The 25,337-nt window shown below is 35.2% G+C and overlaps 2 protein-coding genes across 2 annotated transcripts in view; both read left to right on the forward strand.

Moving 5' to 3' along the window:
• The window catches only part of LOC142227753 (uncharacterized), a 35,171-nt gene extending 12,269 nt beyond the window's left edge, over positions 1–22,902 (forward strand). Inside the window, exon 3 of the mRNA XM_075298128.1 lies at positions 21,211–22,902. Within this exon, the coding sequence (XP_075154243.1) occupies positions 21,211–22,902 (1,692 nt within the window). The remainder of the gene's footprint in view (positions 1–21,210) is intronic.
• A 147-nt stretch (positions 22,903–23,049) lies between these two features.
• Positions 23,050–25,248, forward strand: LOC142227769 (uncharacterized). Its single transcript, XM_075298129.1, has one exon. The coding sequence runs from the start codon at positions 23,050–23,052 to the stop codon at positions 25,246–25,248; it is 2,199 nt and encodes a 732-aa protein (XP_075154244.1).
• Positions 25,249–25,337: the final 89 nt, after the last annotated feature.

Here is a 25,337-nt window from a genome sequence, read left to right on the forward strand (position 1 = left end):
CTGTTCTTTCTAACTGTAAATCTTTAATAACACACATTTCGAAGTTTCATTGTAAAAATTTAATAATATATAAATATAAATACAAAAAATAAATTTGGTGTTCGGTCGGAGCAGGGATTTAACCCAGGACCCTTTGCATGCAAGGCGGACATGCTAACCACTGCTCCGTTGCCAACAAATATATGTTTCTGTTGAATAATGTTTTCTTTGCATCGGCTCGTGGACGCGGCAAACTACACTCAAAAAAAGTGAACTCACTATTTCACTAAAGCCAATTTAACTATATTTTAGTTCATGAACTTATTATATTTGGTGAAAGTTTCATTTACTCTAATAATTTTTTGCGTACGTTAGTTAAATGAACTAAAAGACGGGAAAAAATTATACACAAGTTAAGGATAGAGATTTACTAAATTCGTATTTGTCATAAAATAGTTCATTATTTCTTCAAATTTGTAAATTTTACTACAAAATGGTCCATCATGAACTTTGTATGTCACTAAAGACATTCTTGCAATTTTCAACTCCAAATTTTTGCTTTAAACTACAAAATTTTCTTTAAAAAGTAAAAAAAAATATTTATGTCTAATAAATTTTCTTGAATTTTTCGAAAAATATTTACTTGTTTTTGTGATATCGGCGCGATGCCAGCGCTTGTAATACTGTTTAGTTAAAAATTTCTAAAAATATTCAAAATTTTCTAAAATTAATCAAAAGTTTTCTTCCTGGTGGGTTCACTGTTTTTTCAGTGTATGCTACATAAACATAACTTATAACCATAATTGTCTATTGATGACCATAACAGCTACTTAGCCCAGTGGATAGTGTGTTGGCTTACAAAATGTATGGTCCTCGATTCTTCGTCCAGACGAAAGGTAAAATTAAAAAAAAAAAAAAAATCAAGGACATACGGCCGTAAGTTCGGCCAGGCCGAATCTTATGTACCCTCCACCATGGATTGCGTAGAAACTTTTACGAAATAATGTCATCCACAAAAGAATTACTTGGGTTGTAGTATCTTAAAACTTCTTAACATCGTTTTCTAAATTGTGAGTTAGTCCATTTGTGGTATAAAGGGTGATACGGTCAAAATTTGGTCAATATAAACTTGACGTATTTCTTTCAATTTCGCATTTAAAAAACCTGAACACCCCTCATATTGAAGGTGTGTGTGTGTAGAATGTTGCTTCTATTTTGATTTTGGAATTCACTCTTCAGTTGTCAAAATGCCGTCCAAGCAAGAAGAGCAGCGTATCAAAATTTTACTCGCGCATCGCGAAAAGCCGAGCTACTCGCACGCAAAGCTGGCAAAATCGCTAAAAATTGCCAAATCAACCGTTACAAATGTAATTAAAGTGTTTGGGGAACGTTTGTCGACAGCTGGGAAGTCTGGATCGGGGGGAAATCGAAAACCGGAAGCCGCTGAGACGACAAAGAGAGTTGCCGGTAGTTTCAAGCGAAACCCTAACCTCTCTCTCACCGAGATGCCGCAAATAAATTGGGTGTATCGTCTACAACCGTGCATCGAGCCAAAAAACAAGCCGGACTATCGACTTACAAGAAGGTAGTGACTCCAAATCGCGACGGCCAAAGCGCGATCCCGGAGGATGTACACGACGATGCTGACGAAGTTTGACTGCGTGGTAGTGGACGACGAAACCTACGTCAAAGCCGACTACAAGCAGCTTCCGGGACAGGAGTTTAATACGGCAAAAGGAAGGGGAAAGGTAGCAGATATTTTCAAGCACATAAAACTGTCAAAGTTCGCAAAGAAATATCTGGTTTGGCAAGCCATATGTACCTGTGGCTTGAAAAGAAGCATTTTCATAGCTTCCAGGACTGTCAACCAAGAAATTTACGTGAAAGAGTGTTTGAATAAACGTCTGCTGCCTTTCCTGAAGAAACACGTTGTTCCGTACTGTTTTGGCCGGATTTGGCATCTTGCCATTACGGTAAAAAGGCCATGGAGTGGTACGCCGCCAACAACGTGCATGTGGTTCCCAAGGACAAGAACCCTCCCAACACGCCAGAGCTCCGCCCAATTGAGAAATACTGGGCTATTGTCAAGCGGAACCTAACGAAGACCAAAAAACTACTAAGGACTAAGAAGGTGGACAAGGTGGCTGTACAAAATCTGATGGCAGGTGTCAAGCGTGAGGCCCGGCAATTCGGATTTGGAAAAGCGAAAACCTAACTGAATATTTTTCCTGAATTTTATACTAATTGAACTTGAAAAAGAAATTTAATTTGATTTTTTAAATAAACTATTTCACCGATTTACACGCGTTTTTCCTTGACCAAATTTTGAGCGTATCACCCTTTATATTAGACAAAAAAGTTATGTATAGGTAAGTCTACAAATAATTACGAATCGATATGGACTTTTTACACGATACGTAGAGAGCCAGAATTGAAATATGGGAGTCGCTTATGTGGGGGCTATATACAATTATGAAGTTGATATGGACCACTTTTTGTGTGATTGGGGATCGATTTATCTGAGGGCTATATATAACTATAGACCAATATGGACCTAGTTAGGCATAGTTGTTAACGGCCATATACTAGCACAATGTACCAAATTTCAACTGACTCGGATGAAATTTGCTCCTCCAAGAGGCTCCAAAACCAACTCTGGATCAGTTTATATGGGGGCTATATATGATTATGGACTGATATGGACCACTTTGCCATTGTTGTTAAATATCATATACTACCACCACGTATCAAATTTCAACCAGATCGGATGAATTTTGCTTCTCCACAAGGCACCGGAGGTCAAATCTGGGGATCGGTTTATATGGCAGCTATATATAATTTTGGACTGATATGAACCAATTCCTGCATGGTTGTTGGATACAATATACTAACATCACGTACAAAATTTCAACCGAATCGGATGAATTTTGCCCTTCCAAGGGTCTCCGGGATCGGTTTATATGGGGCCCATATATAATTATGAACCGATTTCGACCAATTTTTGCATGGGTGTTTGAGGCTAATACTAACACCACGTACCAAATGTGAACTGAATCAGATGAATTTTGGTCTTCCAAGAGGCTCCGGAGGTCAAATCTGGTGATCGGTTTATATGGCGGCTATATATAATTATGGACCGATGTTGACCAATTTTTGCATGGTCATTAGAGACCATATACCTACACCATGTACCAAATTTCAGCCGGATCGGATGAAATTTGCTTCTCTTAGAGGCTCCGCAAGCCAAATCGGGGGATCGGTTTATATGGGGGCTATATATGATTATTGACCGATGTGGACCAATTTTTGCATGGTCATTAGAGACCATATACTTACATTATGTACCAAATTTCAGCCGGATCGGATGAAATTTGCTTCTCTTAGAGGATTCGCAAGTCAAATTTGGGGGTCCATTTATATGGGAGCTATACGTAAAAACGGACCGATATGGCCCATTTGCAATACCATCCGACCTACTTCAATAACAACTACTTGTGCCAAGTTTCAAGTCGATAGCTTTTTCCGTTCGGAAGTTAGCGTGATTTCAACAGACGGACGGACATGCTCAGATCGACTCAGAATTTCACCACGACCCAGAATATATATACTTTATGGGGTCTTAGAGCAATATTTCGATGTGTTACAAACGGAATGACAAAGTTAATATACCCCCATCTTATGGTGGAGGGTATAAAAATATAAAAACAGAAAAAGGTGCAAAGAACTCAAAAATTTCGCGGAAGCGAAAATTATGTGAGGGAATGGGCACAATCTTTTTGGGGAGAAAATTCTTCCAAGCATATAATATTTTTGGACTCAAATGCTTCCAAACATATAATATGTTCACATAAAACAAACATAATAATGTTTCGGCAATATCCAATAATATATGTGCTTCCTGCAAAATATGTTTGGAACGTATGTTAGAGAAACGATGTTTTTGAGGGTGTAGTTGCTAAAACTATGAAATCTGTGCGAAAAAAGTTTTTCCGTCCTATCACAACTCCATGTAAAATTCTATTCCAAATTTGGTACTATTTCCGGTTCACATTTTGGGGATGGACACCACTTTTTTATTGGGAGATGTAAGTGTTAAGTATTTTCACGAAGGCATACCAAATTTAAAATGATATTTTAGGAAAAGATTGGAGCTATATTTAAAACTCATTATTTGATCTGACAAAACATTCTCAGAGGTACACCCTCACAAAAAATCGCTTCTGTAACATACACTCCCAAACATATTTTGCTTCAAGCATATACATTTTTGGGTATTGCCCAAACATTTATATGTTTGATCTCTACCAATATATAATCTGTTTGAAAGCATATTGGTCTAAACAATATATGTTTGGGTAGTCTAAGTTCCAAACATTTTGTATTTTTGCATCCAAATTCAATAATGTTGTCTTCCAAAAAACAATATGTTATTATGTGACCATATAATATGTTTGGAAGCATTTTGCACCCAAAAATATTATATGCTTAAAAAAAATTCTCCCAAACAATATTGTGCTCGAAAATTTATTTATTTATTTATATATATATATTTACAATCATAATGAATTATGAAAATAAACAGGTAATATAGGTGCTAACAACAGAGGTTTTCGACCTGAATGCTCAAAATTTTGTTTCTGCCTAATTGTATATTCCCCGACATCTTTCTCACTTCCACGAGATTTTTTAGTTCTTAGCACCTTTTTCTGTAATACAAACATTGTAGAAGAAATTATTCAATTTTATGATTTTTTTTTATTTTAATTTTACCTTTTGCCGGACGGGGATTCGAACAGCGGTTCGAACACACAGTTTGTAAGGATCAAAGAAGTAGCTGATCAATTGCCCAAGGAAAAATAAAATGTTAATTTTGTAATAACAAGCAACAACCACCAACTTAATTCAATATCGCTCCCTGTTAAATAGCGCTCCAAGCTACTAAACACATATATGTTTATAGGCTATTTCTAAATTAGTATATGTTTGCATCCAAGCATATTATATTTACAAACATTTTATGTCCCAAACATAATATGTTCTAACATATTAACATATATGTCCCAAACATGTTATGCTAGTTTATGAACATTATATGCTTGCACTTAAAAATATTGTGTTTAAAAATTTGTGTTCCAAACATATAATGTTTATAGCCAAACATATGAAAAACAGTCTTTTTCAACCGTGTAGCAATAATAGTGACAATGATGTGAATATTATCGGCAGAATGGAGTAAAGCATGTGTTTGGTGCATAGTTTGTTCGTTCAATTTTCTACAAGAGGACATTTCAATGTTTGTTTTTTTTTTTTAGATTAGTAGATTTTAAACTTTTGTATACCCACCATGAAAGAAAATGTAGGTTTAATTTAGAATATTTTAACTAGAATAGTTTTCTAATTACAACAAATTGGAGATAGAAACTTTCATATGTTGAAGGAAACAATTGGATTCAAAATTGTTCAAATGTACGAAGTTCAAAACAGGTGCAATTTTAGTAAAATGTACTCATTTCACGGATGAAAAAGACTGTTTTTCATATGTTTGGCTATAAACATTATATGTTTGGAACACAAATTTTTAAACACAATATTTTTGAGTGCAAGCATATAATGTTCATAAACTAGCATAACATGTTTGGGACATATATGTTAATATGTTAGAACATATTATGTTTGGGACATAAAATGTTTGTAAGTATAATATGCTTGGATGCAAACATATATTAATTTAGAAATAGCCTATAAACATATATGTGTTTAGTAGCTTGGAGCGCTATTTAACAGGGAGCGATTTTGAATTAAGTTGGTGGTTGTTGCTTGTTATTACAAAATTAACATTTTATTTTTCCTTGGGCAATTGATCAGCTACTTCTTTGATCCTTACAAACTGTGTGGTCCGCTGTTCGAATCCCCGTCCGGCAAAAGGTAAAATTAAAATAAAAAAAATCATACAATTGAATAATTTCTTCTACAATGTTTGTATTACAGAAAAAGGTGCTAAGAACTAAAAATCTCGTGGAAGTGAGAAAGATGTGGGGGAATATACAATTGGGCAGAAACAAAATTTTGAGCATTCAGGTCGAAAACCTATGTTGTTAGCACCTATATTACCTGTTTATTTTCATAATTCATTATGATTGTAAATATATAAATAAATAAATAAAATTTTGAGCACAATATTGTTTGGGAGAATTTTTTTTAAGCATATAATATTTTTGGGTGCAAAATGCTTCCAAACATATTATATGTTCACATAATAACATATTGTTTTTTGGAAGACAACATTATTGAATTTGGATGCAAAAATACAAAATGTTTGGAACTTAGACTTCCCAAACATATATTGTTTAGACCAATATGCTTTCAAACATATTATATATTGGAAGAGATCAAACATATAAATGTTTGGGCAATACCCAAAAATATATATGCTTGAAGCAAAATATGTTTGGGAGTATATGTTACAGAAGCGATTTTTTGTGAGCGTGTTGAAAGAAGTATGAAATCAATTTAAACAAACTTCCCACATTTTTGGATAATATGATCAACTAATTAGATGGCATTAGCGCCGCCTTTTTAAGTGCAATATCTCGCAAATTCTTGGCTTCACCTCTTCAAATATTACGATGTATAATATTTTATATGCGATGATGAAGTACCCAAAATTGGTCTGCACAACATTGAAGGTTAATTTCAATAAAATTGAGGACTTGTTTCAGATTTTCAAAGACAAGTTGACATTAGTTCAACAGAATTATTTTTATTTGTATAATAATACTGCATATTAAAAATGTAGTTTCATCCTAAATGGAAGATATATACTTTTCAACTTTTGTCATTGTAGATTAGAGAGTAAATCAAATGTTCACGCTTTTTAGTTTATGCCTTAAGGTAAAATAAATTTCACAAAAATCTCGTCTTGCACAAATGATGCAGATTTGCCAGCATTCAGAATTATTCTTTGGTATCACAAAACCCTCATGCGAACATGTTCATCTTGAGTTTATGAAAGCAGAACTTTCGAAACGAGTCTATTACTGTTCCCAATATTACAGCCTTTATTGGAATGCAAAAGGGGGTAAGATGAAGGTATTGTCTCGCTAGAGGTGGAGATGCCTAGCTCCGGTTCTCAAATTTGTTAAGTGTAAATACTTTTCAACTTTGTGAAAGGTTTGACAAGATTGTTTTTTGTTCCTTTTGTTGGTCTGTGTGCTAGGATTTCATTTTATCCATCGAACAAAGAGTCACGTAATCAACGATTCTATTTTAGATAAAAAATACATAAAACTTTTTTCCTCAGCTTTTCTTTTTTGTGAAAGACAAGTAGTTATAATAACATGTCACAGGAATAACGTACAACAAAGTACACACAAAAAAGTGTAAGTGGAAGAAAATTGAGCACGACGACACGTTCAGTGTCGACGAATTTTGTGCACCTTAAATGAAGGTATTTGATGTGTTGTTTTGAGCAAAAAAATCCCGTGTTCTTAAAATACGAATATCGACCAAAAGTCGATAAAAATTTTAATGAATGCGTTTTGTTCTTAGAGTTAGCACACCCTCACAAAAAATCGCTTCTGTAACATATACTCCCAAACATATTTTGCTTCAAGCATATACATTTTTGGGTATTGCCCAAACATTTATATGTTTGATCTCTTCCAATATATAATATGTTTGAAAGCATATTGGTCTAAACAATATATGTTTGGGTAGTGTAAGTTCCAAACATTTTGTATTTTTGCATCCAAATTCAATAATGTTGTCTTCTAAAAAACAATATGTTATTATGTGAACATATAATATGTTTGGAAGCATTTTGCACCCAAAAATATTATATGCTTAAAAAAAATTCTCCCAAACAATATTGTGCTCAAAATTTTATTTATTTATTTATATATTTACAACCATAATGAATTATGAAAATAAACAGGTAATATAGGTGCTAACAACATAGGTTTTCGACCTGAATGCTCAAAATTTTGTTTCTGCCCAATTGTATATTCCCCCACATCTTTCTCACTTCCACGAGATTTTTTAGTTCTTAGCACCTTTTTCTGTAATACAAACATTGTAGAAGAAATTATTCAATTTTATGATTTTTATTTTATTTTAATTTTACCTTTTGCCGGACGGGGATTCGAACAGCGGACCACACAGTTTGTAAGGATCAAAGAAGGTTAGGTTATCAAAGAAGTAGCTGATCAATTGCCCAAGGAAAAATAAAATGTTAATTTTGTAATAACAAGCAACCACCAACTTAATTCAATATCGCTCCCTGTTAAATAGCGCTCCAAGCTACTAAACACATATATGTTTATAGGCTATTTCTAAATTAATATATGTTTGCATCCAAGCATATTATATTTACAAACATTTTATGTCCCAAACATAATATGTTCTAACATATTAACATATATGTCCCAAACATGTTATGCTAGTTTATGAACATTATATGCTTGCACTCAAAAATATTGTGTTTAAAAATTTGTGTTCCAAACATATAATGTTTATAGCCAAACATATGAAAAACAGTCTTTTTCAACCGTGCACTTTCGTTTCGAAAATGGATATTTTTAAATAAGAGATACATTTATTGAACTGAGGTAATTTTGACTTAAAAATTTGAAATAAGTCCTTATCCTGTTTCGCAACGCCTTTATTTTAAAAAATTTACTGGCATTAAATCATACTTGAATTTTTTGAATTTGAAAGACTTTAATTCCACATGATGAAAAAAGCAGGACAAATAAGAAACTCAAAGTTGTTTCCCAGTATCAAGTACGCAAAACACAGACTTAAATATACCCCAAGTACCATTATGCGATTCATGGACATCAAAATCGTTTGAAAAACGGATATTGCCGTTTTTTTAATTACTGCGAAAGACTCAAACTTTTATCACAAAAAAATTGTTACAATTTTTTTTACAAAAAATTTGTTCGTTAGTGTGTTTTTTTTTTTAATAAAAAATATTTTTATTTCTAATATCAGAGACCTTTTTGCTAAATCAAGCTCCATGCTTCGCGGACTTTAAGTGCTAGATAAGAAATAGATTTCGTAGTAAAACTTTAATATAGGAGTATGTACATGCAAAAACTTAATATCGTTTTCCATTTGCTTTTCACTGTATAGATGATTGTTTGTAGGTAAATTTTTGATTTTGTGAAATATGATAACTATTTTACATGATTGGGCGCCCCTCAGTCGATGTAAAGAAAGTTTATTTAACAAAAACATAAATTTAGTTGGCCACCCTGGAGCAATGATTAGCATGCTCATCTAGCATAGAAAGAATCGTGGGTTCAAACCCTTCTTCGACAGAACGCCAAAAAGTTTTGTTTTACATATATTCCAAAATTGTTCGGAAGATCCCGAATAGATGTTCGACATTACATATTACTATATTAAATGTTACTATGAAACTTCAAAATGTGTCTTATAAAACAGTTAAAGTCAGTAAAGAACAGTGCGTGATGTAAACCAAGTCCATTTGGTTTTTGGATTCATTTTTTTTATTGCAAAATTAAAAGTTTTGTAACAAAAACAATTTTTTTGGTCATAAAAGATTGAAATTTTCAAAGAAATTCAAAAAACTCTAACAAAAGAAATAATTTTTCGTGTTTTCTTTGCATGTAAATTTAGCCGAGCCACCGTGGTGCAATGGAGCCACCATGGTGCAATGGTTACCATGCCCGCCTTGCATACACAAGGTCGTGGGTTCGATTCCTGCTTCGACCGAACACCAAAAAGTTTTTCAGCGGTGGAATATCCCACCTCAGTAATGCTGGTGGCATTTCTGAGGGTTTCAAAGCTTCTCTAAGTGGTTTCACTGCAATGTGGAACTCCGTTCGGACTCGGCTATAAAAAGGAGGTCCCTTGTCATTGAACTTGAACATGGAATCGGGCAGCACTCAGTGATAAGAGAGAAGTTCACCAATGTGGTATCACAATGGACTGAATAGTATAAGTGAGCCTGATACGTCGGGCTGCCACCTAATCTAACCTAACCTAACCTACACTGAAAAAAAAGCATACCCGGTTCCAAAGATTTTGTCTTTACTTTAAAAAATTTGGTATTGATTCCGAGCCAAAGAAGCGGAGAATACAAGTAACTTTTAAGACACAATTCTCTTTTAAAATCGGGTTTTGTGTACTTGCTTCTAGGAAGCAAATTTAAATTTTTCGCTTTTTCAGCTTTTTTTCTTCATATGCTATCAAAGTCCTTTAAAAACAAGTTAACGACGACTTTGTTTTCCAAATTAAGACTCGAATTCTAGTAGAAATTATGCTGTGTTTCAAGTAAAAAACGTCTTTAAAATAAAGTTTTGAAAAACATGTCCTATATTTGAACGATTTTTTGCTTTGTAGTCAAGATGCAAAAAGACAACAAATTTAAAGACAATTTCATTAAATTTAAAGATTTTTTCTAAATTATTAAAGTCAAGTTGACCTTAGCCCGAACATTTTTTTTTTTCATGTTATGATATCCATTTTTAAATCAAATCACTTAATTATAAGGACAATACGACTTCATTGAAAAGTTTATCGACCTTTGGTCATGGAAAAAACTTTATACTAGAGAAATGCGTCTTCTATGCTAAGCAAAATTTGCATTCGTATTTTAAAGACATGCAATCTTTGACGTCACGACAATATTTTTTTCAGTGTAGCCGATATCAATCAAAAATTATTAATTTTATTTATTGCCCCAAATAATGGGAAGCTTTATGTTGCATATGTTTTTAGGGATCCCAAATTCTGACACAATTGTTTGAAAATTTCAGGCTGGAAAAAATTTTAGACCTTTTGGTAAAAGCAAACTAATCTAGCCTAAACTAATCTACATGTTCAAGAAGTCAAATCGGAAGATCGGTTTATAAGTGATTGCTATGTCACAAAATTCTACGGTGTGGCAAATGTTCGAACTTGACGTCTACCAACCTACGTATTACAGCAATAAAGGCTAAATCAACCTAAAATTAATATAAAAAACTATTAAATCGACTTTTCAAAATGTTTCAAATAAATTTTTATGATGTTGTTAATTAAAATTAATTAATTCAGCCTTCTTCTAGTCTAACCTTCTTCTGGAATAATCTCAATTACTGAAAGTTGCAGCGTAAATACAGTCATTGATTGAATAACACAATGAAATCTAATTTGCGTAAAAATTTGTTTAGTTACAATGATATAAAGTGTTTTTAAAATTTTCGTGTAGCCAGAGTCGAGCAAAATTTTTACGACTCCATCTAATTTTTCAGACTCCGATTCCACACCCTGCCCAGCAAAAAAAGCGTCGCCAAAAAAGTAATGAAAATTTTCTATTTGGATCCGGAAGTGGTGCAAAATTGACGCAGAAGCGATGAATTTAACATAGGCTTGTCATAGGACGGAAATCCTCCATTTCAACAGCCATTGCACTGCATTTGCATCACTTCTTTAGATGTGATCCGAATTCAATCTTTTGGATGTAAATTAAAAAATTCTGTGATATTTTGTCAAATAAATAATTTTTATTATTTTTTATAATTTTTAATGGATTCTAACGCTGTCGGAAACGTTTGACCTCAAATATTTCCAAAAATTCAAAAATTTTTCAGATTGAATTTAGCATTTTTTTTCGACAAAATTGAATTCTTACACGCAAAGAAAAAAACGTTTGGAAAACGTGTACCGAAAACGTTTTTCTTTTGTTAGGGTTTTTTGAATTGCTTCGAAAATTTTAAACTTTTATCACCAAAAAAATTCGTTTGTTACAAAGTTTTTATTTTTTTAATAAAAAAAGTTATTTTTGAAACAACAACAGAGTCCATTTCGTTTATATCAAACACTGTTCTTTTCTGACTTTTGGTCTTTAATAAAACACATTTTACAGTTAAAAATTTAATATAGTACAATGTAATGTTGAACATTTTTTTCGGAATCTTCCGAACATATGTAGAATGTATGCAAAAAAAAGAAAAAAAACTTTGGTCGAAGCAGGGATCGAACCCACGACCCTTGGCATGAGAGTCAGACGTAGCAACCACTGCTCCACGGTGCCAAACTAAATGTTTGTTTCTGTTAAATAAACTTTGTTTATTCGGTTCGTGGGCGCCGCAAGCTATGCTATATAAATATTACTTATATGGATATTTATCTCTTGATGACCATAACAGGTACATAGCTCAGTGGTTAGTGCGTTGGCCTACAAAGTGCATGGTCCACGGTTCGATTCTCCGTCCAGGCGAAAGGTAAAAAAATTTTAAAAATTTATAAATTCGTATAATTTCTTCTACATTGTTGGTATTACAGGAAAAGGTGTTAAGAACTAAAAAAACTCGTGGATGTGAGAAAGATGTGAAGGAAAATGCAATTAGCAAGAAAAAAAAAATTTTTTTTAGTTAGTCTATATGAAATTGTTGTTACATCCTGGAAAAGAATAAATGTTTATCACAAAAAGTATATACTTTTCTTCCAAATACACTTCCTTACAGCGAAAAGCAAATAAGAAACGAACTTTGTTTGTCTAAAATTTCGTTTGGGAGGAAAGAATTATTTTTTTGCGTGTATGAATTCTTCTTTATGAATTCTTACTATGTTTTTAACCTATTTGAAACCAAAAAAGTTAAAATTATCCATTATAAGTATGAAAAAACATTGAATTAAAAGAACTTCCTGGGTAGTTAAACTAAAGAACATCATTGGGTGTGCATCTTCTGGAAGTGCTTTTAAAGTTGTGCCTTTGGAAGAACTTCCAAATTTTTTTGCTGGGTGGTATCAACTACACATTCCAGAAGTGAAGTGGTGCTACACATATATTTAGGTTAGGTTAGGTTAGGTGGCAGCCCGATGTATCAGGCTCACTTAAACTATTCAGTCCATTGTGATACCACAGTGGTGACCTTCTCTCTTATCACTGAGTGCTGCCCGATTCCATGTTAAGCTCAATGACAAGGGACCTCCTTTTTATAGCCGAGTCCGAACGGCGTTCCACATTGCAGTGAAACCACTTAGAGAAGTTTTGAAACCCTCAGAAATGTCACCAGCATTACTGATAATCCACCGTTGAAGAACTTTTTGGTGTTCGGCAGGAATCGAACCCACGACCTTGTTTATGCAAGGCGGGCATGCTAACCATTGCACCACGGTGCTGCACATATGCTTCTATATGACTACTTGACATAATCGGAATGAGTAGAATCATGACCGACGACTGTCCAACTAAGGACTGTGCAATTAAGGACCATATGACGTATGTCATCAATTCCTTTGACCGCTTCTTCCAAATAGATCACATTTCCCATGCTATTACTATAATTTCTCGCAAAACTTTATAATTTCCATGGTCTATTAGAAAGCAAAAATTTATGCTAGATACTGGAATACTTATGTATATCAAACCAGATGATATAGGTAATAAGCGTTCTTCATGTACGAAGGGTGTCCATAGAATATCGCCAAACCAGGCAGGGTAACACGCACTCCAATCGCAGACTCTCACCTCACAATAAGAAAATACCATCAGAAAAGCAGCAACAAAAAACTTGAAACATTAGATGAAGAATAGCAAATAATATATAACTAATACAACAAAGTACGAGGGGATTATAGCTGCAAACGTAGGAATAAACGAATGGTGGATGTACAAAAAAATGTCTATGCTGTTTTTTTTCTTTGCTTCAGGTTTCTTCATTTCTGAGAATGCAATCAAAAATCTTTGGGAAGAAAGGGAAAAAAACATTTATAAGACACAATAACAAAATGATGTGATGTGAACCGAAAGGAAAATCAGATATGGCGAACATTACGTCAATGTACAGTGGAACGTAGGATATGAAACCTTGGCACAAATACAATTACCATGTGGTGGTTTATTATGAAATAGTTTTTGTTGCGGAATGTTTAAAGAAATATAAACCAAGCACACTTTTAATTAATTCACTAAATTCATTCAAGATCAAATTTGAATTGTATGGGAATTAAAAATTCTACTTTGTTCTCATATTATTCTTTACACTAATGATTTTGGTATTGATTGCCTAGCGAAAGGAGCGGAGAATTGAAGTAATGACAAATTTAAGGCACAATTCTCTTTTAAGTTTGAGTATTGCATACTTGATTCTAAGAAACAAATTGTAATTCATTCGCCTGTTCAGTTTTTTTTTCACGTACTCCCAAATTTCGTTTTATTATATTTTTAAACTCTTGATCAACTTCAAGTAGAAATTATGCTCTGTTTCAAGTAAAAAAGGGCTTTAGAATAAAGTGTTGAAAAACATCTTCTATTTTTAAAAGCCTTTTGCTTTGTTGTCAAGTTAGGAAAATTCAACAAATTTAAAGACCATTTAAAGAAATATTCTGAATTATAAATGTCAAGTTGTCCCTGGCCTAACAAAATTTTCTGTCGTGTTAAAGTACCCATTTTCAAGTTGTAGCACTTAACTATACACTGAAAAAATAGTGAACCCGCCAGGAAGAAAAATTTTGGTTAATTTTAGGAAATTTAGATTATTTTTTAGAAAATTTTAACTAAACGGTACTACAAGCGCTAACATCACGCCCATATCACAAAAATAAATAAATATTTTTCGACAAATTCAAGAAAATTTATTACAGTTAATTAATTTTTTTCACTTGTTAAAGAAAATCTTGTAGTTTGAAAGAAACAATTGGAGTTCAAAATTGCAAGAAAGATTTTAGTGCCATACAAAGTTCACGATGGGTGCATTTGTAGTAAAATTTTCAAATTTAATGAAACAATGATTTATTTTGTGAGAAGTACGAATATAGTAAATCTTTGTACATCATATGTGTACAATTTTTCCCCAATTTTTAGTTCATTTAACTAACGTACGCAAAAAATTATTAGAGTAAAGTAAACTTTCTTTCAAACATAATAATTCCATGAAATAAAAAAAAGTTAAATTGGCTTTAGTGAAATAGAGGGTTCATTTTTTTTTTGAGTGGACTGAAAAAACAGTGAACCCACCATGAAGAAAACTGTTGGTTAATTTTAGAAAATTTTGAAAATTTGTAGAAAAGTTTAACTAAACAGTATTACAAACGCTGGTATCATGCGGATATCAAAAAAATAAGTAAATATTTTTCGACAAATTCAAGAACATTTATTAGACATTATTAATGTTTTTCACTTGTTAAAGAAAATCTTGTAGTTTGAAGGAAAAACTTGGAGTTCAAAATTGCAAGAATGTCTTTAGTTATATACGAAGTTCATGATGGGAGCATTATTGGTAAAATTTACAAGTTTTAAGAAATTCTGAACTACTTTGTGGGGTACACGAATTTAGTATATCTTTATGCTTAATTTGAGCATAATTTTTTCCTATTTTTTAGCTCATTTAATTAACGTACGCAAAACAATATTAGAGTAAAGGAAACTTTCTCCAAAGATAACAATTCCATGAACTAAAATAAAGTTAAATTGGCTTTAGTGAAATAGAGAGTTCACTTTTTTTTGAGTTAACTTTATCATTCCGTTTGTAACACATCGAAATTTTGCTCTAAGACCCCATAAAGTATGTATATTCTGGGTCGTGGTGAAATTCTGAGTCAATCTGAGCATGTCCGTCCGTCCATCTGTTGAAATCACGCTAACTTTCGAGCGAAACAAGCTATCGACTTGAAACTTGGCACACGTATAATTGTTATTGATGTAGGTCGGATGGTATCATAAATGGGCCATATCGGTCCACTTTTACGTATAGCCCCCATATAAACGGACCCCCAAAATTGGCTTGCAGACCCTCTACGAGAAGCAAATTTCATCCGATCCGGATGAAATTTGGTACATGGTGTTAGTTTATGGTGTCTAACAACCATTCCAAAATTGCATCCGCATCGGTCCATAATTATATATAGCCCACAGATAAATCGATCCTCAATCACACAAAAATTGGTCCATATCAAGTTCATAATTGTATATAGCCCCCATATAAGCGACCCCTATATATCAATTCTGGGCCCCTATGTACCGTGCAAAAGTTCATATCGACTCGTAATTATTTGTAGACTTACCTAACATACACAAACCTTTTGTGTCTAATATATACAACGTATGGACTAACTCACAATTTAGAAAACGATTTAAGATACCACAACCCAAGTAATTCGATTGTGGATGACGCAATCCATGGTGGAGGGTACATAAGATTCGGCCTGGCCGAACTTACGGCCATATATACTTGTTTTAAATGTATATGCAATTTTGTTCTTCAAACTTCGAAATTTTCTTTAACAAGTGAAAAAGTTTAATTATAAAAAAATCTATAGTTTTTCGAAAAATATTTACTTACTTATATTGTAAAATAAGCGTGACATCTGTGTTTGTAATACAGAGTGGGTGGGTGGGTTCACGGTTTCTTGAGTGTAACTCGAATTTATATGTTCCGTCCGATTCCACAAATTTTGCAATAGGATCCTTATTATACCCACCACCATAGAATGGTTAGGTTAGGTTAAGTTAAAGTGGTAGCCCGATTAAGTTTCAGGCTCACTTAGACTATTCAGTCCATTGTGATACCACATTAACTAAAAGTACATATTACATATGTGCACTTCTAGTTTTAACCGCTGAACCCTCTCGATTATTTTCTTCTGTTGAACCAACCAGATTGTTCCAAAAACATTAGCAGACTGCCTAAGTTAACGTTTTCCAGGTCCGCCAGTAATCTGAAATTTGCTAAAATTTGCTTACGCCTTACACAAAATGCAGGACACTCACACAAGAGGTGTTTTATTGATTCCTTTTCCTCCGCATCATGACAGCTCATACAACAGTCATTATACTTCGCGCCAATAGTTTTCGCAAAATCGCCTATCAGGCAGTGATCCGTTATAGCAGATATCAGGAGTGATATATGGCGTCTCGAGAATACTAGCATATCTAGTGTGCGGTTTAAGTTTAAATTGGGCCATATTTGCTTGGTGTCATTACAACCCTTACAATTCTTCCATCGAACATTTGCCATCATGGCAGCCTTCTCACGCAGTAAGAGCTTGCAGGTAGTCAGGGACATACCAAAAGATTCTAGTTCCCCTGGAATATGTAAGGTAGTTCCTAGCCTTGCTAGCTCATTTGCTTCGCAGTTCCCCGGTATGTTCCTATGGCCACGCACCCATATTAGGTGAATATTGTACTGCTCAGCCATCTCATTGAGAGATTTGCGGCAGTCGATGGCCGTTTTCGAGTTGAGGAACACAGAGTCCAAGGATTTTATTGCAGGTTGACTGTCTGAGTATATATTAATGCCAATATTGCTTGGAACACTACTTCTCAGCCAATTCACCACTTCTCTTATTTCTAATATTTCAGCCTGAAAAACACTACAGTGATCAGGTAATCTTTTCGCTATTCGAAGTTCCAGATCTTTAGAATATACTCCGAAACCCACTTGTCCATCCAATTTGGAGCAATCAGTGTAGAAATCTATATATTTTTATTCCCCGGGGTCCGTGTACACCACGCCTCACTGTTGGGAATTAGAGTCTCAAACTTTTTGTCAAAAAGTGGTCTCGCCAAAGTGTAATCCGCAAAGCTAGGCACATCTGGCATTATCTTGAGGAGCAAACTGTGACCGTAACTTTTTCCGGTCACAGCGATAGCTCGCGCAACCGCACAGCCGTTGTTGCAGCTGATTGTTTGGCCAAAATGTCTAAAGGCAATAGATGCAGTATGACATTAAGGGAATTTGTTCCTGTCTTGCTGAATGCACCTGAGATACACAAGCACGCCATACGCTGAACTTTGTCTAAACTTGTCGGCTGGTGAAGTGCCGGCCACCAGACTACAACACCATATATGTTAGCATTATAGGTCTAACCACTGCCGTGTATAGCCAATGCACAATTTTTGGTTTTAGTCCCCACTTTTTCCCTATTGCCTTTTTGCACGAGTATAAAGCTACCGTTGCTTTCCTCGCCATTTCTTCAATATTAAGCTTAAAGTTCAGATTCCTGTCCAGAATAACGCCAACGTCACTATAGCATGGTGTCGGGGGTATAAGAAGTTTGTCATTCCGTTTGTAACACATCGAAATATCGATTTCCGACTATATAAAGTATATATATTCTTGATCAGGGAGAAATTCTAAGACGATATAACCATGTCCGTCTGTCTCTCTGGCTGTCTGTCTGTCTGTTGTAATCACGCTACAGTCTTCAATAATGAAGCAATCGTGCTGAAATTTTGCACAAGCTCGTCTTTTGTCTGCAGGCAGGTCTAGTTCGAAGATGGGCTATTTCGATCCAAGTTTTGATATAGTCCCCATATAAACCGACCTACCGATGTGGGGTCTTGGGCTTATAGAAACAGTAGTTTTTATCCAAATTGGCTGAAATTAGAAATCTAGAGGTATTTTGGGACCATAAAGAGGTGTGCTAAAAATGGTGAGTGTTGGTCCATGTTTTGGTATAGCCCCCACATAGACCGGTCTCCTGATTTTATTTCTTGGGCTTATAGAATCCGTAGTTTTTATCCAATTTGCCTGAAATTGGAAACCTAGAGGTATTTTAAACCCGTAAAGAGGTGTGCCAAAAATGGTGAGTATCGGTCCATGTTTTGATATAGCCCCCATATAGACCGATTTTCCGATTTTACTTCTTGGGCTTCTAGAATTCTTAGTTTTTATCAAATTCGCTTTAAATTGGAAATCTAGAGGTATTTTAGAACCATAAATAGGTGTGTCAAAAATGGCGAGTATCGGTCCATGTTTTGGTATAGACCCCATATAAACCGATCTCCTGATTTTACTTCTTGGGCTTATAGAATCCGTAGTTTTATCCAATTTGCCTGAAATTGCACATCTAGAGGTATTTTGGGACCACAAAAAAGTGTGCTAAAAATGGTGAGTATCGGTCGATAGTTTGGTGTAGCCTCCATATAGACCGATCTCCCGATTTTACTTCTTGGCCTTATAGAATCCGTAGTTTTTATTCAATCTGCCTGAAATTACAAATATAGTGGTAGTTTAGGACCACAAAATGGTGTTCCAAAAATGGTGAGTATCGGTCGATGTTTTGATAGAGCCCCCATATAGACCGATCTCCCGATTTTACTTCTTGGTCTCTTTGTCTCAAATTGAAAATCTAAAAGTATTTTAGGACCAAAAAAGGTGTGCCGAAAATTGGGAGTATCGGTCCATGTTTTGATATAGCCACCATATAGACCGATCCCCATATTTTACTTCTCAAGCTTCTACGGTCCGTGTATCGGATTTAGTTTTTATCGGTCCATTTGGTAAGGCCTCCATATAGACCTATTTCTCTTCTTGAGGGTATAGAAGGCGCACTGATCATGAAAATTGCTTGAAACTGAATGTAGAATTTGCAGATTTAACTTCTCGTAATTATTTAAATAATGGGGGTAAAAAATCCGCAGATTTTATATTTCAAATCAAGGAGTAATTTCATCATCTTGCACGCTTACACGACATATTTATGATTCCTCTAAAACTCAAACAAAATTGGTTCTCATAAATCCAGAATCTGATATAGTCTTCGTAGGTAGAATCTTTAAATTTATCTTCGGGAAGTTTACTGGTTGAAATGCTCTGATTGGGAACATCTGTCATCAAACCCCCATGAAATTTTCAAAGGAAACTACAATATTTAAGATTCGGCCCGGCCGAACTTACTGCTGTATATACTTGTTTTTTACCTATCGTAACCAACTCAGCCACAATGTGGAAATATCTTCAACATTGCTTCAGGATTTGAAATAGCACACTGAAAAAATATTGTCGTGAGGCCAAAGATTTCATGTCCTTAATAATATAAAAAATATTTCCGTGTCCAAAAGTGATCAACTTTTCAATGAAGTCGTTTTCTCCTTATAGTTAGGCGATTCGACTTAAAAATGGGTATCAAATGGGGCACAAGGTTGAACGTGGAAAATATGATAAATTTGTACAAAAATAATTCTTTTTCACATTTTCCGGAACTAACTTCTTCAAATTTGCCATATGTTTATCTTTAATATTACTCATTAAATATACTCAATATCATCTATATCGGAGCAGATTTGGGTCTGCTATAAATCTTAATTCACAATCGTCGCAATTCACAGTGCATCGATTGGAGATGGAGCCATTGTGATACACATACTTTTATGGGAAAATACGTGGAGAGCACAAATAACAAAGCATCAAAATTAAAAGAAAGAAAACAGACAAAAAAAAATTGCCATTCAGTGAACAAACCGCCCGTCAGCTAGCCCCAAGTATCTTTCGATATTCGAAGTAATAAAGTGTAGGTGAGTTAGTTAAACCATCCTATGATTTACGGACTCGCTATCCCAATTCTATCAGAGATAGCTGCTTGGGTGGTTGCGACAAACTAACATTCGCCCATAGATGAAGGCTCGCAAACACGCGCTGACATTCACGTATCAGTTGTAATAAAAACGTAAATCTAGATTACGGCTGAATGGAATAAATATGAAATTGTTGTTAAATTCCCATCCAAGTGCAGGGGGTACACAATGGATATAGGATCCTAGGACAAAAATTAATTGAATCCTCGTCTCGAGAGTTTATTGTATAAAAAAAAGTGGGCGAGCAAGTTGGACAGGTAATATTAGAGTGGATAAAATGTAAGACTTTTCTGAAAGAAAAAAAGAACTAAAAAATGAGAGAGATTTTTAGTTACACTACAAGAAGATTTTTTAGATAATGTTACTATCTGATTGGCACTTCTTTGTAGATACTGTTCGCCTCTGGAATGCACTTTTAAACATTTTTAAACTACTAAATATTGGAATATAAAAATATTTAAAATACAAACATTTTAAAATATTTAGTCAAAATTATTTATTAATACAAAATTATATATTAATATAAAATTGATGTTTATATAATTATGTCGCTATTTGCTAATTGTATTTAAAATTGTTTTTAATTCTACTGTATAATATATTCTGTATTAGGATTTCTATTTGGAATGAAAAAAAATTTTGTATTTTAAATATAACATATAAATGTTAAACATACAATATGATTGGAATGCACATATATTTAAGTTTAACCGATATGACTTAGATGTGTCATTTTAATTTAATTCATTTTATGATATAAACTTTTATCTAAAATTTTTCCGACGGTATGGAATGAGGTAACATATAAAGGGAAAATTGTGAAAATTACCTGATATATAAATATTTCATATCCGCCACATTTGAGGGTGTTTACGTTGAAACGAAAACCCTAATTAATACATGAATTCCTAGATTAGTATAAAAATCGAGTCTCGGACGATACCCGTTTAGATAATCCTGTCCCGACCTCAAGGCCGGAAAATGCTTCCATGTTGTCCTACCAACCATCCACATCCAAGGGTCAGCCTAATAACTCTTCCAGTGAAGTTATACAGACCTGTTTTGCTGCCAGTTCTAGTGGGATTTTATTAGGGACAGCGATGGTAAATCTTTTACATCAAGGGGAAGTATATAAAGTTCGGGCGTTGTTGGATACAGGCTCCGAAGGTTCTTTCATATCGGAGAATCTTGCTAACTTATTGAAACTTCCAGTCCGTCGAACTTCCGCCATTATTTCCGGTTTGAATAGTTCGGTTTCTGCTTCCGTACACAAGGAATGTTCTTTTATGTTGGTTTCGGACGTGGTGCCCGATTTCGAACTAACAGTGTCGGCTTTAATAGTACCACACCTCTCCAATAATCTACCGTCCAAAACTATCCATGTTGAATCGTTCTCGAATTTGCCTCGACTAGATTTGGCCGATCCCAGATTTTATGAGAGTGCCAAAATTGATATTCTCTTAGGCGCTGATGTTCTTCCTTCAATCCTGTTGCCCAGGAACCTTCATCAGATTTGTGGCACTCTAATGGCTCAAGAAACTGTCTTTGGATGGATTCTTACGGGACCTATTGCTCATCGAAATTCCTCCTGTTTCAATACTTGTGTTTCATACTTTTGTGATATCTCTTTGGATCAAAAGATTTCCCGGTTCTGGGAAGTGGAGAACATACCACGAAAACGATTTCCCTCACGGGATGATAAATACTGCGAGGATTTGTATAGGAAAACGACAAGACGGAATCCCGAGGGCAGATATGTTGTTGTTCTCCCATTCAAAGAATCCAATCCAGACAAATCATGCCTCGGAGTTTCACGAAAGAGTGCAATGGCGCAGTTTCTCCGTAATGAAACGCGTCTTCTTAAGGATGCTTATTTGAAATCCGAATATGATAAGGCTCTTGATGAATATCGTATATTGGGACATATGTTCCCAGTGACTTCTCCGAATGCATTAATGGCTGAGCCCAACTATTACTTACCCCATCATGCAGTGGTCAAGCCTGAAAGGGCAACGACTAAGATTCGAGTCGTCTTCAATGCATCATGTCCAACGTCAACTGGGGTAAGCCTAAATGACGTTCTTCACACGGGTCCAGTACTTCAGAATGACCTGACCATTTTAATCTTACGATGGCGTTTCTATCGATTTGTTTTGAATGGTGACATACAGCAAATGTACCGACAAATCCTGGTAGATTCGTCCGATACTCCCTTTCAACGAATTTTATTTCGTAAATCACAGGATGATCCAATCCAGGACTTTGAATTGAAGACTGTGACGTTTGGCTTGAATTGTGCTCCTTATTTAGCCATTCGTACCATGATTCAGTTGGCGAATGATGTTCAGGATAAGTATCCCTTAGCTAGTCATATTTTAAAATCGTGTATGTATGTGGATGATGCGTTAATTGGCGCTCATTCCATTCCAATAGCCATTGCTACTAGGGATCAACTCATTCAGGCTTTGAATTCTGCAGGATTTTCAATACGCAAATGGATTTCGAATCGAAAAGCCATTCTTCACGGGCTTCCTGAAGATAGCCTTTTGTACAGCGATTTTTTGGAATTCGAAGATCGCAGTTCAGCAAAGACCTTAGGAATCCGTTGAAACGCTCTATCTGACGAATTCTACTTCACAGCTATACCACTTCCGGCACATCTGCCTTACACGAAACGAGAAGTGTTATCTCAAATACCCAAAATATTTGATCCTGCAGGATGGTTATCTCCTATAGTTATCACGGCAAAAATAATAATGCAGAAAATCTGGATGGAAAGAACAGACTGGGATTCCTTAATTTCCACAGAGACCCAAACAATGTGGAAAAATTTTCAGGGTGACTATCCACTTATAGAAAAGATTAGAATTCCGAGATGGGTGAGCTTTTCACCCGAGGCAGACATTGAATTCCACGGTTTTTCGGATGCCTCAGAGAAGGCATATTCTGCTGCACTTTACATACGCATGACTTATCCCAATGCAATATCCACACGTTTAATATCATCCAAGACCAAGGTTGCTCCATTAAAGACTTTGTCAATTCCTCGATTGGAGCTATGCGGAGCCTCACTTTTGGCAGAAATGATCGATAATCTAATTCCACACTTTGATATCCAAAAATATACAATATACTGTTGGACAGACTCAACGATTGTACTGTCATGGTTGGCAAAACCACCTTGTGTTTGGACAACTTTCGTGGCAAATCGAGTCTCGAAAATAACGCACGTAGTGGATCCATCACGATGGTTTCATGTTAACTCGGAAGAAAATCCAGCTGATATAGCCAGTCGAGGCACTAGCCCCCAAGAGCTTTCGAGATGTAAGCTTTGGTGGGAAGGGCCAACTTGGCTTTCTGAATCTTCAAGAACATGGCCAAAAATCCCGAAGGAAGTTGTCGGCGATACAGATTGTGAAAGGAAATCTGTGCAAGTTCATTTTTCATATTTTAAGGATTTTCTCGACATACTACATCGTTTTTCTTCATTTCCAAGAGCTATGAGAGTAATTTCTTACGTCTACAGATTCTATCTGGGTACCCATCCAAAATATCGATCAAATTATAAAAGAGATTCAGCATCCATTACTGCTGCCGAAATTCTTTTTGTTCGTAAGAAACTTATTATCGTGACCCAAAAAGCCTATTATGCAAACGAATACCTGACTCTTTCTAGCAAAAAATCCATATCGTCTTCTAGTCCCACACTATGTTTGAATCCTTTCATGGATTCAGAAGGCATAATGCGCATTTGTGGGAGATTGGAATCATCAACAACCCTGTCGTACCAAGAACGTCATCCGATTATTCTGCCGTACAATTGTCAGTATTCTAGGTTGCTTGTACATTTCACCCATCAAATTAGTTTACATGGTGGTAATCAACTAGTACTTAGACTTGTCCGTACGCAATACTGGATTCCAAAAGTGCAGAACCTAATCAAGGCTATTATCCATAATTGCAAGCCATGTATTTTATATAAGAAAAGATGTCAGAAACAGTTAATGGCCGCTTTACCTCCTGAGAGATGTGAAATTTCACGTCCATTTGCTCATACCGGAATCGACTTTGCTGGTCCCTTTGAGCTGAAAAGCTTTGCGGGAAGATGCTGCCGTATTTCAAAGGGCTATGTGTGTGTGTTCATTTGTTTTTCAACTCGGGCGATACACCTCGAAGCTACAACTGATTTGTCATCGTCCGCTTTTCTTGCTGCATTTAGCCGATTTGTATCACGGCGAGGATGTCCACTTCATATACATTCCGACAACGGAACCACTTTCATTGGTGCTTCCAAGGTTTTGGCTAAAGAGTTTATCCAAACATCACGACAAGCAGTGACCTCAAATTACGCTCACCAGAATGTTACTTGGCACTTCATACCCCCCGGTGCCCCACATATGGGTGGTCTATGGGAGGCCGGTGTGAAAAGTTTCAAGTTACATTTCAGAAAGGTGGCGGGTGTCCATAAATATACATTCGAGGAATTCCAAACTTTATTATCCAAGATAGAAGCATGTTTAAACTCTAGACCAATATCTCCAAGTTCCCAAGAACCTTCCGATCTTGCAGCTCTAACTCCAGGTCACTTCTTAATTGGATGTCCTATTTTGGTTCCGCTGGAACCTGAATCCAATCAATCTCCAATATCTATTCAAAACCGATGGCAAAAAATCAAAGCACTTTACCAGCAATTTTGCACCCGTTGGAAGAACGAATACTTAAAGGAGCTTCAAAAACGACATAAGTGGAAAACACCCGACTCCAATCTCCAAGAGGACATGTTAGTCGTCGTAAAGGAAGAAAATTTGCCTCCTAATAGTTGGCGACTGGGAAGAATCTCTCGAATCTACATGGGAAGCGACGGAAGAGTTCGGGTGGCCGACGTAAGAACAGAACGAGGCACGATAACAAGGCCAATAACAAAACTCGTTGTTCTGCCCCACGAAAGTGTATAATCCTTTAAAATTTTCGATGACTTCACCTACCCTAATTTCTCGTTTATTTTTTCTCACAATCCAAAATATAATTTCTTCTATTTTACAGA

Source organism: Haematobia irritans, chromosome 1 (assembly GCF_050003625.1).
Source record: "Haematobia irritans isolate KBUSLIRL chromosome 1, ASM5000362v1, whole genome shotgun sequence".
In the NCBI taxonomy this organism is placed as follows: domain Eukaryota; kingdom Metazoa; phylum Arthropoda; class Insecta; order Diptera; family Muscidae; genus Haematobia; species Haematobia irritans.

What these genes read in the sequence shown, in the direction of transcription:
- LOC142227769 (XM_075298129.1), top strand. Translation starts at nt 23,050, where the DNA reads ATGCAGAAAATCTGGATGGAAAGAACAGACTGGGATTCCTTAATTTCC.